General features: G+C 61.5%; 1 protein-coding gene across 11 annotated transcripts in view; it reads left to right on the top strand.

Moving 5' to 3' along the window:
- Nucleotides 1–377: 377 nt before the first annotated feature.
- The window catches only part of CACNA1B (calcium voltage-gated channel subunit alpha1 B), a 246,066-nt gene continuing 233,526 nt past the window's right edge, over nt 378–12,917 (top strand). For all 11 annotated transcript variants that reach the window (XM_017893202.1, XM_017893205.1, XM_017893198.1 and 8 more), the window contains exons 1-2: nt 378–478; nt 4,016–4,155. In XM_017893202.1, the coding sequence (XP_017748691.1) occupies nt 386–478; nt 4,016–4,155 (233 nt within the window). In that variant the 5' untranslated portion in view covers nt 378–385. The remainder of the gene's footprint in view (nt 479–4,015; nt 4,156–12,917) is intronic.

Here is a 12,917-nt window from a genome sequence, read left to right as displayed (position 1 = left end):
CTGGAGGGAGCAGCGTGCGCCTGCGCGGGGTCTCCCTCCAGCCTCGCCTGGGGGCGCTCGGCCCCCTCCCCTCGGGGCGCTGGAGTCGGGCGGAGCCGGGCCGGAGGCGCTGTCCGCGGTGCTGACCGCCGCCCGGGTGTGCCGAGGGGCTGGCGGCCCAGACTGCTGAGGCCCCGCCTCGCGGCCGCCCCTAGGGATGGGGGCAGGGAGTGAGGAAGACCAGGCCGCGTCTGCCAGGAGGGGTGCTCCGGACCTAGTTGTCTCAGCCCCTCCGGAGACGGCCTGGTGGTGGCTGCTGCACTGGGCGCTGCTGGCCTCGGCCGCATGTCTCTCTCCCTGCTGCGCCTCCCGGCCAGTCCTTAACCCACGCACTCCGTTCGAGTACATGATCCTGGCCACCATCATCGCCAACTGCATCGTGCTGGCTCTGGAACAGCACCTCCCTGATGGGGACAAAACGCCCATGTCCGAGCGGCTGGTGAGTGCCGGGCTGGGCCTGAGGGCAGGGTGGTGGGGAAGCCGCGACTCCACTCTCCTTTAGGGTCTGTGCCTGAGCACAGTTTCTTCGGGCAGGGTCGTCTGGGCAGTGCCCCTCTCCGCTCAAGGAAAAGGTAGGCCTGGCGGATAACACCTTCCTCGAGGGCCAGGGCAGCTGGGGTCACCGGCTCAGCCCTGGGCGTGGCCACGTTAGCCCTGGGCCAGTCTGCCCTGTGCCACCAGCTACCCCTGCACCTCAATGGCTGTCCTGGTTTTCGGCGCTAGACTTTGATCCAGGAACCCATGTTCTAAACTTGGGGTGGGGAAGGGGCATTCATGTCTTCAGGAAGGTCAGCTCTGAGCACCACGTGTGCCCTGCTGGGCTGAGATGGCCTTTGGCCTGGATGTGGGAACCCTGAGCCTCTTCCTCCGAGTTGTCTTGTGCGAGCCTGCTTGGAACCCCTTCTCCAGGAGGCCTCACTGTCCTATGGGTAGCATTCCTTCTCAAACATTCTGAATCATTTTTACCCGTCCCTAGATTCCAGCCAAGAGGCCCCTGTGGTAGCCCCCATTGGAGCGTAAAGTCTGTGTGAGTCGGGGTGCCAGGGCAAGGTCTCTGTGGCTCAACAGGAGGTGGGGTGGAAGGCCAGCCCTGTGGGGTCTCAGGAGGGGCTGGGTCAGAGGAAGGGCAGCATTTTGGAGGTGAGCACTGTTTTTGAGGTCAGAGCACGTCCCCCAGTCCCTGCTCTTCCCTGATGCCTGGCCCTTTGTCTGGGTTCCAAGTGCACCTAAAGACTGGAACCTCCAGGAGGGCAGAAGGCAGAGCAAGTGTAGACCCAGGGGTTGCGGGGCATAGACGTCCAGGAGACGTTCTCTCTGGGTTGTCAGGAGCTGCTCCCTCTTCCATTGAACCTGGCTTCCCCCCGCACTAGCATCCTGAGACAAAGGCTATTCAGACTTTAGCCCTGAAACTGAATCCCCTTTGAACCTGGGCCACCGCAGGCCCAGGAGTGCAGAAGGGGAGACAGGGAGCCTGCCTTGGTGGTGAGGCACCAGGAGAAGGTGAGTGGTGGGTGGCCGAAGTGAGGAGGTCTTCTTGGAGCACCGTCTGGAACACCCAGTGGTCTGGGTTAGGGCAGGGTGTGGGGGAGGAGTGTGGACAGCCCAGCCGTGCCATGAGGCAGGCGTGAGTCATGGTCCCTCTGGGGGACTTGGGCAGGAGCCTGGTGGGGCCCCTTGCTTTCTAGAGGCTGGAGAAGAGGGTGAGCATGAGAGGAAATAGCCAGAGAGCCTTGAATGCCAAGCCACAGGAAGCAGGGCAGGGCCAGGGTCAGAGGGACACAGACCTAGGGACCAGGCCAGGCAGTGGGTGTCCAGCCTTGCAAGTTCCTGCCTTGCAGGTGTGGGAGGGTTTGCCTTGTGGTCATGGGTTGGGGAGGACACTTCTAGGGCTGGCGAGCTAACCTGTTGGGAAAACTGCAGAACGTGCCTGCCCTGGGCCAGCCTAGAGGTCTGGGGAACTCTTGACCAGCCCTAGTCCCATGTGCAGGCCCAGCCTAGTCCCAAAGGCATCCCTTGGGATAGAGGGGAGGCTGTGCTGCTGCCCACGGAGCAGGTTGAGGCTGGGTGGTGCAGGGGTAGCCCCTCAGTTGTCTGCCAGCTTGGCTCTGGGCGAGGCCTTCTGGGTTCCCTGCCTGTCGGGGCTGTTTCTCACCCCCACATCGACTCTGGAGCTACCTGGAGCCAGGCCCCAGCTTGCAATGCAACACCAAGCTGTCTGCACACCCATCCCTCCCACCTAAGCCAGCCATCAACCATGGGCTGGGCAGGGCAGAGCTGTGAAGAGAGCGCTTGGGCTGGGGCCTCCTTCCCAGCCGAGGGGGCTGGCCGGTCCTTCCTAGGCATCGGCCTGTTCTGTTTTCCACCAGGAAGTTTCCTGTGAAGATCTCTGCTGGGGCCCCACTGTTCCCCTGGGCAGATGGTCAGCAACCCCACCCCTTGGGGAAAGGGTCCCTCCTAAATAAACCAGGCCAGAAGCCTCGAGGCCAGGAAGAGCATGGGCGAGTCAGCACGGGTCATCATGGACCCTTCGGTGCTGGTAACTTCCACCAGGCACTGCCAGCCAAGCTTTGGGCCAGCTCCACCACAGGACAGGAGGAGCCCAGGCTGAGTAAGGTGGGAATCAGATGCGGGAGAGCCCTGGAGAGCCTGGCTTCCTGGGAAGGAAGGCACAGGCTGTGGAACTGGTGGCACTCACCTCGCCTGGCAGCCCAGCAGCTGCTTCCTCCTGTGACCTCCACAGTCCTGAAGGCGAACCCTCAGGGGAGGCCCTTGACACTGACCTCCTCTCCCCACCCCTTTCACCTGCTTCCTACGGCTGCAGCCCCAGAGTGCAGGTGTCCGACACCCCCATACCAACCCTGCACGTGCAGCTCCCTCAGCCCAGCTCCCCGGGCTTGCCTTGCACGGGGCCTTTCCCTGCCAGCCCCACCCATGTGCTCACGAGAAGTCTTTGGGGTCTCCCCAAGCTCCACACAACCCTGTCTCCACCCTGTTTGCTGCTCCCAGCTCGGCACTGGAAGGGCCTGGCTCTGCCCTCTCGTGCTCAGTAACTGTTGGCTGGAGCTCAGCCTGGGGTGCAGGAAAAGGATCTTTCTAGGATCAGCTGTCTTCATTCCTTTGTCTGCTCTGTTCCCTCCACCTGGATCCCTTTCTCAAAATCGAGCTGTGGAAGCTTTGCCTGTAGGCGCCACGCCCTCTGGGAGGCTTCCTGTGATCTGAGCCTAGGGTGGCTCCCAGCCTCAGGCCTGGACTGTGGCTCGCTCCCTCCAGGGTCCTCACAGATGTGGTGGTCATCGCTCAGCACCCTTAGGGCCGAGGTTGTGCTTCTCTGTTTCTGTTTTCTGCCGAGACGTGCGTGTTCTGGTTACCCGGGTACATGTTGAATGCATAACGGGGCTGGACTGAGTTCAAGAAAGCCTGAGCTGTATCCAGGCAGCCTTGTGCAGGCTCCCACCCAGAGGCTGCTCTGGCCTCTGCCTGGCTCCTGGGCGTCTCTGTGCCTCTGTTTCCCTCATGTTAGAATGGGGATGACCTCTTGGGGTATTAAAGGGTCACCCTAGTTAATACAGAAAAAACTACCTGATAAGCACCGACAACTAGTACTGTTACATCACTGTCTTCCCTGAAGCAAGGCCCACTGCATGGTGCTAGCAGGGAGGTTGGGTCCCCGCTGTGATGTGAGCAGAAGCTGAGATGCCAGGGTGGGAGGCACGAGGGGCCCGCAGGCATCACTGGGATGTTGCTGCTGTAAACAGTGGTGCATCCCATTAGGGGACACGTGCAGACAGCAAGCAGGCTCAGTGATGGGAATGGCGCCTTGGAGAATCTGCAGGGTGTTGGGGGCAAGGTGAGGAGGGTCAGACCCTCACAATGGCTGTGGCCTGCACACGGCGGGGTGGGGTCCTCACCAACCGTCTCTACCTGCTGCTGCACCTGGTGGGGGCCAGGGGTGACCGCTGTTCTGCACTTCTCCTAGGACGACACGGAGCCCTATTTCATCGGGATCTTTTGCTTCGAGGCAGGGATCAAAATCATCGCTCTGGGCTTTGTCTTCCACAAGGGCTCTTACCTGCGGAACGGCTGGAACGTCATGGACTTTGTGGTCGTCCTCACAGGGTAGGCAAGCTGAGGCCGGGAGGCCCAGCGTGTGCGGCCCGGGCATGTGCTGTCTGCTGTCTGAAGCTCATTTGTGCTGTGGGGCTGCGGTGGCTGCAGTCTCCTCACTGGGGTCCCCCCACAGCCCTGCTGGAGATGAATGAATGTGAGGCAGTCTGTTTGCCATCCCGTGTGGGATGGGGGTACTTCTCCCAGAGGTGCCAGTGCTGTATTTCTCACTGAAGGGAGGATCACAGTGACCTGTCCCCAGAAGGCGCTGGCTTGCAGAGCCCACGGGCCAGGGGCCACCAGCTTCCATGGCTGGCCGGAGCCAGCGTGGTGCCAGCTAGAGGTGGCTTTGCTACCCAGATGAGGGGGTTCCTAGGGAGGAGGAGGGCTGGACTTCCGGCCTCACGCAAGCCTGTGGTCTGGGAGAGGCGCTTGGTGTTTTGAGTCCTGTTCCTGCCTGAGACACTTACCTGTGGCGTCCACCTCGCTCAGAGCCCTTGTGCTGCCTGGGATGAGGCTTTGTGTGTTAAGTGCTTTCACAGTTCCTAGGGCCAGGAAGGTGCTTCAGCAGTTTCTCCTCAACCAGTTTCCCTAACAATAGTTTGCGATTCCCAAAATAACCAGGACATCTAGAAAGTGGACTTAAGGGGCCTGGATAGGAGCTCAGGTCCAGTGCTCTGCACCCCACCCTCCAGGGTATCAGTTTCCCAACCTGTGCAGTGGGCACCGTGAGTCCTCTTTCCTGCTTCTCTGACCGGCAGGTGGAAGCTGGGCTGGGCTGCTGTGGCTCTGGTGTGGAGAGTGGCGGCTGGGGAGTGAGTGCTTGGGGAGTTGCCCCCACAGAGCCTGTTAGCACTTCAGTGTCAGAGGCTCTGTGCTGGGCAAGGGACCGCTGTCTGCTCTTTCCTGAGCCTTATGGTTCTGAGGCCCAGAGCCCAGATGGAAGAGGAGGGAGCAGGCCCCCTAGCAGTCAAGAGCTCTCCTTCCAGAGCCCCATTCTCACCCAGTGACTGCCCCAAGATGCCTGGTGCACAGGAGGGTATATGGAGGGGTGTTTGGGCTGGTGGCAGAGGAGGAAGGAGGTGGCTGTGGAGTCCTCGAGTCTGGGGCTCATGGCTTCAAGGCTCTGTGTGTGTGAGGAAGAAGCAGTCAGCTACATGGCCTCTGGACTCTTGGGTGAGGCCCTCAGAAGGAGCCTTGCATTGCCTGCCTGGATCCTGGGGTGCTGCCCCCATCTGCTCTGCCTGCTCCTAAGCCTGGGGCTGGCCCCTGCTGGGTGAGGGCAGTGTTTACAGAACTGGGCTTGTGGGGGTCGCACGGAAGGCTCAGCCCCCAGAGCTGTCTGTGATGTGCTGGGCATAGCAGCACGGAGGTGCCTTCTATGCCTTTCTGCAGCATGGCCCTGGGGTAGAATTTATGGAAGGCCCGTGGGGGTCTGTGGTTCCACTAGCAATGCCCGTTGGGGGCTGGGGTGGGAGTTGGTTGGTGGAGAGTGGGGCCCCTCGGAGGACTGGGTGCTCCCCCATCCGGTGGGCACTCCCAGAGGCAGCCCAGGAGTTACTAGCTGTTTACCTTTCTCCCTCCCTGTGGACCCAAATCCCTGAGGACAATGGTGTCTTATTTTTTTCAGGATGTCCCTGGAGCCTCACTTGGGGCGGGCACCTGGGAGGGGACAGCGAGCCTCTGCTGAAGTAATGAATTGTTGGGGTATAAGCAGTGTTGGGGGGTGCGGGCCAGCGGGGAGCTGGGTGGAGGCAGCAGGACCCGGCCTCATGGGGCGCTGTCCACGGTGCTGAGTGTGTCAGCCCTTGAGGGCCAGGAGAGGAGGCAGGAGGAGTTGCAGCAAGCCCTGGGCAGGACCCCTGGATCTCCCAGCCCACATAGACTGGGTCCAGGGCTGCTCCTCCGTCCCCTCTCTTCCCCCTCCTCTTCCCCGCTCCCTCCTCTGTTTCTCTTGGCCTCTCTCTCTCCCTTGCCTCCCTCCCCCTCCGTCCTCCTCCCAGTCTGCCTGTCTAGCCCTTTGTCTCCTCTCCACGCTCTCTGTCTCTGGCCTTCTTGGTGTCTTGGTGTCTCTCTGCCTCTCCCTCCTGTTCTTCCTGCTGCTCCTCTTTCCCTGTGCCTGGGTGTGTCTCTGCTCTCCTGTGTCTGCATGCAGCAGGGCCTGGGCGTTGCTGGGTTGGCTTCCAGGTTCCTCCGCCTCCACACATCTTCCCTCCAGGCAGCCTGGGTTGTGCGGGGAACCCCGGGTGGGAGGTGATCTGTGTCTCACGGGGCCACATGCTGGCTCCAAGTCACGGGGGGAGCCACTTTGCTGCTCCCGTGTGGGGCACCTGGGGACACGTGAGCTCCTGTGTGTGCATCTGTGTGTAGAGGGGGCTGGGTCCGCTGTGGGGTGAGTGATGGTCCATGGGGAGCCCAGGGAGGAGCCCTCACCTCATCCCTGTGAGCCAAGGGCCTGTGAGTAGTGGGCGGTATTTCTCATTAGTTTGTTGTTTTTAATTAGAGTTTATTTAATTGGTGCTCAGAGGGTTGGAGGGAGAGGAAGACACCCTGGCCTGTTGCTTGGCAAAGCCTTGAGCACCCTCAGAGGCCAGCTGGGGCTGCTCTGCTCCTGAGGCTGGTGTGTGGAGCTGTGGAGGAGGCCCTGGGTCCATGCCTCCTGCTGCCTGGGGAGGCTCTGAGCCTCTGTTCTCACCTGGGAGGGAAGGCGGGCGCTCTGCCCCATTGTCTCTGCTTTGCTTCTCTCCCAAGACTTGGGGGCGCCCTCCGTGAGCCTGCATGTGTGCGTCTGGGCTGTGGGCGGCTATAGTTGGCTCTAATGCTGCCGGGCCCCTGCTGCCCTGGGGAGCAGCTGTGAGGCCCGGGCTGGGGTCCCAGCCTGGGGGTACTGTGAGGATCAGAGGGTGCTTCTGAGAAACCTCCAGGCCTGTGAGGGCTGCTGGCGGCTTCCTGCCTTTGTGTGTGCCCAGGGCCTCTAGGCCCTCGGTTGCCAGCCATGCTGCTGACTGGGTCAGCCCGTGCGTGGCCACCTGGAACTCCTCTGACTGGCTTGGGCTGGGGTGAGGACACAGTGGCTGGGTCCCTGCCACAGGACTCTGCCTCATTTCCAGGAGGGCTCCTGGCGCCTGGCCATCTCCAGTGGTCGTCTGAGTGGATCATTTGTCAAGAGAGATTCTGGGCCCGGGAGTGAGGCTTCCCTTCCCTGGCTTCCAAGAACACCGTGCTACATGGGTGGGGTCGGGGCTGAGCCGGCTCCCCACACAGATGGGCCTGGGGTGAGGACAGGGGCGCGGTGGTGTCTGACATGGGTGCTCCAGCAGTTCACCCCAGCAAGAGTCCTGCTGAGTGTCAGGACGCAGCTCTTAAGGACCTCAGGTCACGGGGAGGAGGTGGGAAGGCCGCCTCTTCCCTGCCTCTGTCTGCCCTCCTATCCATGCCCCGTCCACCATCCTGCCTTCTGCTCAGCTCTCTGGCCCTGTGTCTGTCCAGTCAGGTGGGCTGCCCTGCTGCCGGCCCTCCCTCCACCCGTTCATCATTCATTCAGTGTTCATGGAGCCTCTGCCAGGTGCTGAGGACTCAGGAGTGAACAAAGACAGCTGAACCTCTGCCCACTGGGCCGTGTTCTGGGGACAAGATGCCTCCCGGGCCTGGGTTCTTTGCAGCCTGGTGTGGTGCTCAGCGGCGTAGGCGTGCACCAGAGAGGAGTCAGCGGGTGGACGGATGAGTGGATGGTGATGAGTTCCGTGCTTTTTTTCCCACATATGAAATGGAATAAAGCATGCAGGGTGCAGGCCTGCGGGTGCCACTTTGCATAGAGTCATCAGAGGAAGGACTGGAGGGCATGAGGGGTGAGCCATCTAGCAGCCTGGGAAGAGGTGTGGCTGGAGGTGGTGATTTGAGGGACATGAGTGTCCCAGTCATCTTCAGAGCTTGAGACCACCTAGGATCCCCAGGGAATGGTGAGTGGGGAGGAAGAGCTGCCGTCTGATGGAGACCAGGGCACCTGGACTTACAAATGGCAGCTGGTGGTGAGGTTGGTGGAGCAGCGGAGGTGTGCCTGGCTGTAGACGGTGTTCTAGGAAGGAAGAGCATGCTCTGCTTTTCAGAGGCCACGAGAGGACCCAAGGCTGTGGGGCACTGCGCCCCATGGGTCTGAGGTAGGAGCTGGTCGAGGGCTTGCTGGGAATGGGAGGAGAGGGGCTGTGGGGGGCACCTATTGGCAATGCTTGTCTTTTAGAGAGTTTTGCAGCAAAGTGAGGCAGAGCGATGGGGCAGAGGCAGGAGGGAGATGGAGGCCAGGAGAGTTTTATGAATTTGGGGGTTTACAGCCCGTCCATGCCACGTGCATAGTCCAGGAGGGAAGGACAAGTGGACAATGTGGACAGAAAGGGGACAGCCCTGGAGCCATGAGGGAAGCAGAGTCCAGGACCTCCGGGAGTGCGGGCCTGTGTATCTGCCTAGGCCAGCAGGTGCAGGAAGGGTGGCGTGGAAGTTCTCTCACTGTGTCTGTTTCCACTGAATTTAGAAGCACGTCCGTCAGCCGAGGTGGGGTGCGAAGAAGTGAGACAGAGGGAGAGGGAGCGGTGAGTGAGTGCATGGACTGGAAGCCCCTCCATGCACTGCCCCAGCCTCTCACTCCCCCTGCCCCGCCCCCCATCCACCCCTTCCTTGTCCCCTTGTCATCCATTCACTCATTCCTTAGGAAGGGGCCTGTCAAGTGCAGCTACTACCTCCTCATCCCTGTTCCAGTTCTGGGGACACAGTAGTGCACAAAACAGGCTGTTCCTGCCCTCTCAGAGGCTGCGTCCTCCCGAGCGAGGCAGGCAGTGACTGTTGCAGGGAGTTGGGGTGTGCTGTGTCCTTCCACTGGGGTTGAGTGGCCCCTGGGGAGTAGCTCCAGCAGGGGAGAGGCTGTGAGGGTGGCGGGGGCATGGGAGGCCTTGGCTCGGGTGTTGGAGGGCTCTGAGTATAGGTGTGGCCCGATTGACTCGTGATGGGTGCTGGGGGCGCAGTGTAGATGGCAGGGAAGGAGAGTGGGAGCCGGAAGCAGTGATCAGGTGGGAGTGGTGAGGGCTTGGACCAGGGAGTGGCGCTGGAGAACGGGGCAGGTGGGCTCTGACACCCAGAGAAGGTAGAGCCCAAGGGAAGCCCCATGGAGCCTCCGGAGTCCATCATCCATCAGTGCAGGTGCCTTTACCCTTCCATGCCCCAGCCAGTCTCAGACATGTCCATGCTCCCAGTCCTGGCCCCATGTCACTGCCTCTGCCCTCCCAGGCCCCTCAGGAAGCCCCTGTCACAGCCTGTCCCCATGTCACTGCCTCTGCCCTCCCAGGCCCCTCAGGAAGCCCCTGTCACAGCCTGTCCCCATGTCACTGCCTCGGCCCTCCCAGGCCCCTCAGGAAGCCCCTGTCACAGCCTCTGGCCCTGTGGAGCTGGTTCCACCTGGGGGTCAGGGACACGGGCAGGGTGACAAGTCAGGGCCCTCAGAACCCCAAAGCCCTGGGCGTCCCCACCCCTGGCATGGCTCTAGCCTGGTGCTTTGCTTCATGGTCCTTGGGGACATCAGAGAAACATGTCCTTGCTCAGGCAGGTAGCTCTCCTGGGGAACTTTCCAATCACAGCTTCTTGTTTTAGTCTAAATTAAACCGGGATTTCTTTGCAGGATGTGTAATTAGAGCCCAGCTTCCTCCCTGGACCCAGCCTCCTGTGGGTTGAAGAGAGGGTGTGGGTGTGTGGCTGCTGCACCAGGAGGGAGTCTGGTCAGCGGAGCTCAGGGGCTGAGGCACTGCTGACCCTGAGCTTCCTGAGCAACCACTGTGGCCTCCTGTTCTTTTGGGCTTTGTGGACTCAGGCCGATTCAGATGGTGGCAGGCACTTCTGGGGCACAGGGAGAGCCAGGCCCAGCTCAGGGCCCCACGAGGGTCCCCACGGGCAAGGAGGGTCCACCCAGGGGAGCAGCGGCCCACGTGCAAGTGTGTGGCCCAGGGATGCTGCCTTCCCACAAGGCGGCCTGACACTGTCTGAACACAGGTGACAAGAGACACTGAGCCCGAGTGGCCAGGACACGGAGCATGGACTGAGCTGGGCGTGTCCATGCTGTGATGGACAGCCTTCTGCTACAGGCTCTGCTTCAGCCTGGGGTCCTTGGACTGCAGCCCTGTGGGAGGTGCAGCACCCCAACCTCCAGTGCCGCGTCGGGCTGGGGTTTGCCGGACGTCCTCTCTGCTTCCCTACCTGAGGCTGAAAATGGACTTTGAAGGCCCTGATCCTCCCTCTCTTACCCCTAGTGTGGCTGGAACCAGTGGAGTTCTGACAAGTCCCTGGAAAGCAGGGGGAGCTCCCATGTTCTGGGGCTGGGGTCACTCCAGGCATTGCCTGGCCATGGGCTCCACAGCCCTCCTCGTACTGTGGTGTCAGTGAGAACCCACCTGCCCCACCCCACAATGCAGGGCCCTGGCCCACGTGCAGTCCACATGGTGTGGCTGTGAGGACCAGGCAGGGCGGCGGGAGGTGCCTGCTGATCTAGGACCCTGTGACCAAGCTCTGGTGCCCCTTCCTGACAGTGGCCTCCCGTCGGGCCTCCGCGTCCCTGGGGACAGGCTGGCGGCCGTGCTGGGGATGTAGCCTCCGCGTCCCTGGGGACAGGCTGGCAGCCATGCTGGGGATGTAACAGCCCGAGGAGGTGCTGCTCTGGCAGGGTGGGATCCTGCCCACCTCTTCAGCACACGCCCCTGGCTGGGTCTTTATGGGGGTCTGGCCTACGCCCCCGCTCTTTCTCTGTGTCTCCCCCATCCCTCTTTGCCTCCTTCCTGCATTTCAGGGTTCTTAACACTCTCCTGACTGGGGGGCAGAACCGGGCCTACTGGGAACCCCCAGGGTCTCCTGATTCTGTGTGGGGCGGGGGTCCACTGCCTGGGCGTGAGACCTGGGGCTTGGCTGTGCTGTGCTTGAGAGGCTGACCCTGGCTTCAGGCTCCAGTCCTGTGGGGTCTTCTCTGGGGTCCCCGCATCTCCGTGTGTGCTATGCTGCCTGAGGAGCCCAAATCCAGAGATTCCTGGACAGAAGCAGCGCAGGGCTGGCTCACTGGACGGGGCATCAGGCCAGCATTGTAGACAACTGGGGTCTCTCATATGCCTGCCTGGCACAGCAGACCCGAGGGTGAGTTGGCCTCTCTGCAAATCTTTCACTGTGGGGCCTGGAGAGCAGAAGGAGCCCAGGCCCAGGGCTGCCCTTGGATACCGCAGACATTCCCAGGGGGACAGGGGACATGGGTGGGAGATAGGGAGGTTTCAGCTCAACCCAGAGAAGGACTCTTGTCATTCATGGGGTTCTGGGCTGCTGTCCTGAGGCAAGTGGGGATTGGACCAGGTATTCTGTTCTTTATTCATTTGTCCCTGATAGGGGTCAGGTACTTGCTGGGCATGATGGAGCCAGGGCCCTGTCCCCCAGGGTGCATGTTCTCCCAATGGCAAAATCCCCGTGCCCCAGGATCCACTCTGCTCCAAGCCTCTCTCGACAGTGACTTCAGGCCAGGCTCCAGGGCTGGGCGGTGCTGCAGGTGTGCATAGAGTCCCCCTTATGTGCCTTTCTCTTCAGGGGTCCCACCAGGAGGGTCAGTTGGAGGCTTGATTTCCTGCCCCAGCAGGTGGAGGGGTCGGGGTCCAGGGAGAGTGGTGGTGGGGACAGCGAGCAGCAGGGCTGAGGGCTGTGAGGCTGGGGTGAGCTGAGAAGCCTTGAAGGTCGTGGTTCAGGGAATCTCAGTCCAGGACCCAGTTCTGAGGGGACAGTGCAGAAGGGATGAGGTAGGTGGGCAGGGCTGCCTCTGGGCCTGTGACTGGCCATGCTTGTCTCTCTCCGTGGTGCTGATGTGTCCATCTCTGGCTGTGGGTGGGGGATAGGAGGGCGGGACACAGCAGTATGGTGGTGGGGGCACACATCCACTCCTGGGGCCGTGGCCGGCCTGTGCATGGCCAGGCAGGTTGGGCTCTCAGGGCTCATGGCTGCTTCGAATTTTGGGTCTGTGGCTGGTGGGCTGAAGGAGCATAGCCAGGGATCTGAGATGGGCTCTAAACTTGTTGTCAATATTTAAGAAGATGGAGCTTTCACATAGAAACCTGTGTTTTCATCTTGCTTGGGAGAAGTCCCTGGAGCCCCCCACTCCTTCTGGAGCAGCTGCCTCTGGATCTGGGAGGCTGGGCGGGCAGTGCCAGGCTGGCTGTAGAAGAGCCACCCCTCCCGGGGGATGGCCTGTTCCAAGCCGTCTGTGGCCTCCTGTCCAGGCTCAGGCCCCAGGTGCTCGCTGGGGCTGCTGCGTTCCGGTGCCCAGGGGCATCCCAGGCCTGTGGCGGCTGGCGAGGATGGCTAGGCTGATGTGGTGCGGTGGCTGGGGGGCAGGGGACCTGCATTCTGTGCAGATGCACCCACAGAGGTCAAAGGGGTTCAAGTTCATACCCCGGGAGGGTGGGAGCCTTGCCCCTGTGGGCATGTTGTGGTGGACACCCCTTCCTGCTCCCCCTCTTCTCCTTCACACTGGCTCCAGAGCTGCAGATTCACACTGAGGTGAGAATGGTTGCTAATGACTTCTCAGGCCCTGGACTAGAAGAGGTGAGAAGGCACGTGCTGGCTGTGGGGCTGTAGGGTGGAGGGGCCTCCACCCTCCATGCCTGTGTGCAGCCCCACCGGTGCTGAAGCATCTCTACTCCAGCCAAACAGACGGACGCTAATGCAGATTCATTCCTAGCAGGTCACATGGTAGCACCCCACCCCCAACCCCC

Source organism: Rhinopithecus bieti, unplaced genomic scaffold (assembly GCF_001698545.2).
Source record: "Rhinopithecus bieti isolate Rb0 unplaced genomic scaffold, ASM169854v2 scaffold_23276, whole genome shotgun sequence".
Classification (NCBI taxonomy): Eukaryota; Metazoa; Chordata; class Mammalia; order Primates; family Cercopithecidae; genus Rhinopithecus; species Rhinopithecus bieti.
This window is presented reverse-complemented; position numbering and strand designations above follow the sequence as displayed.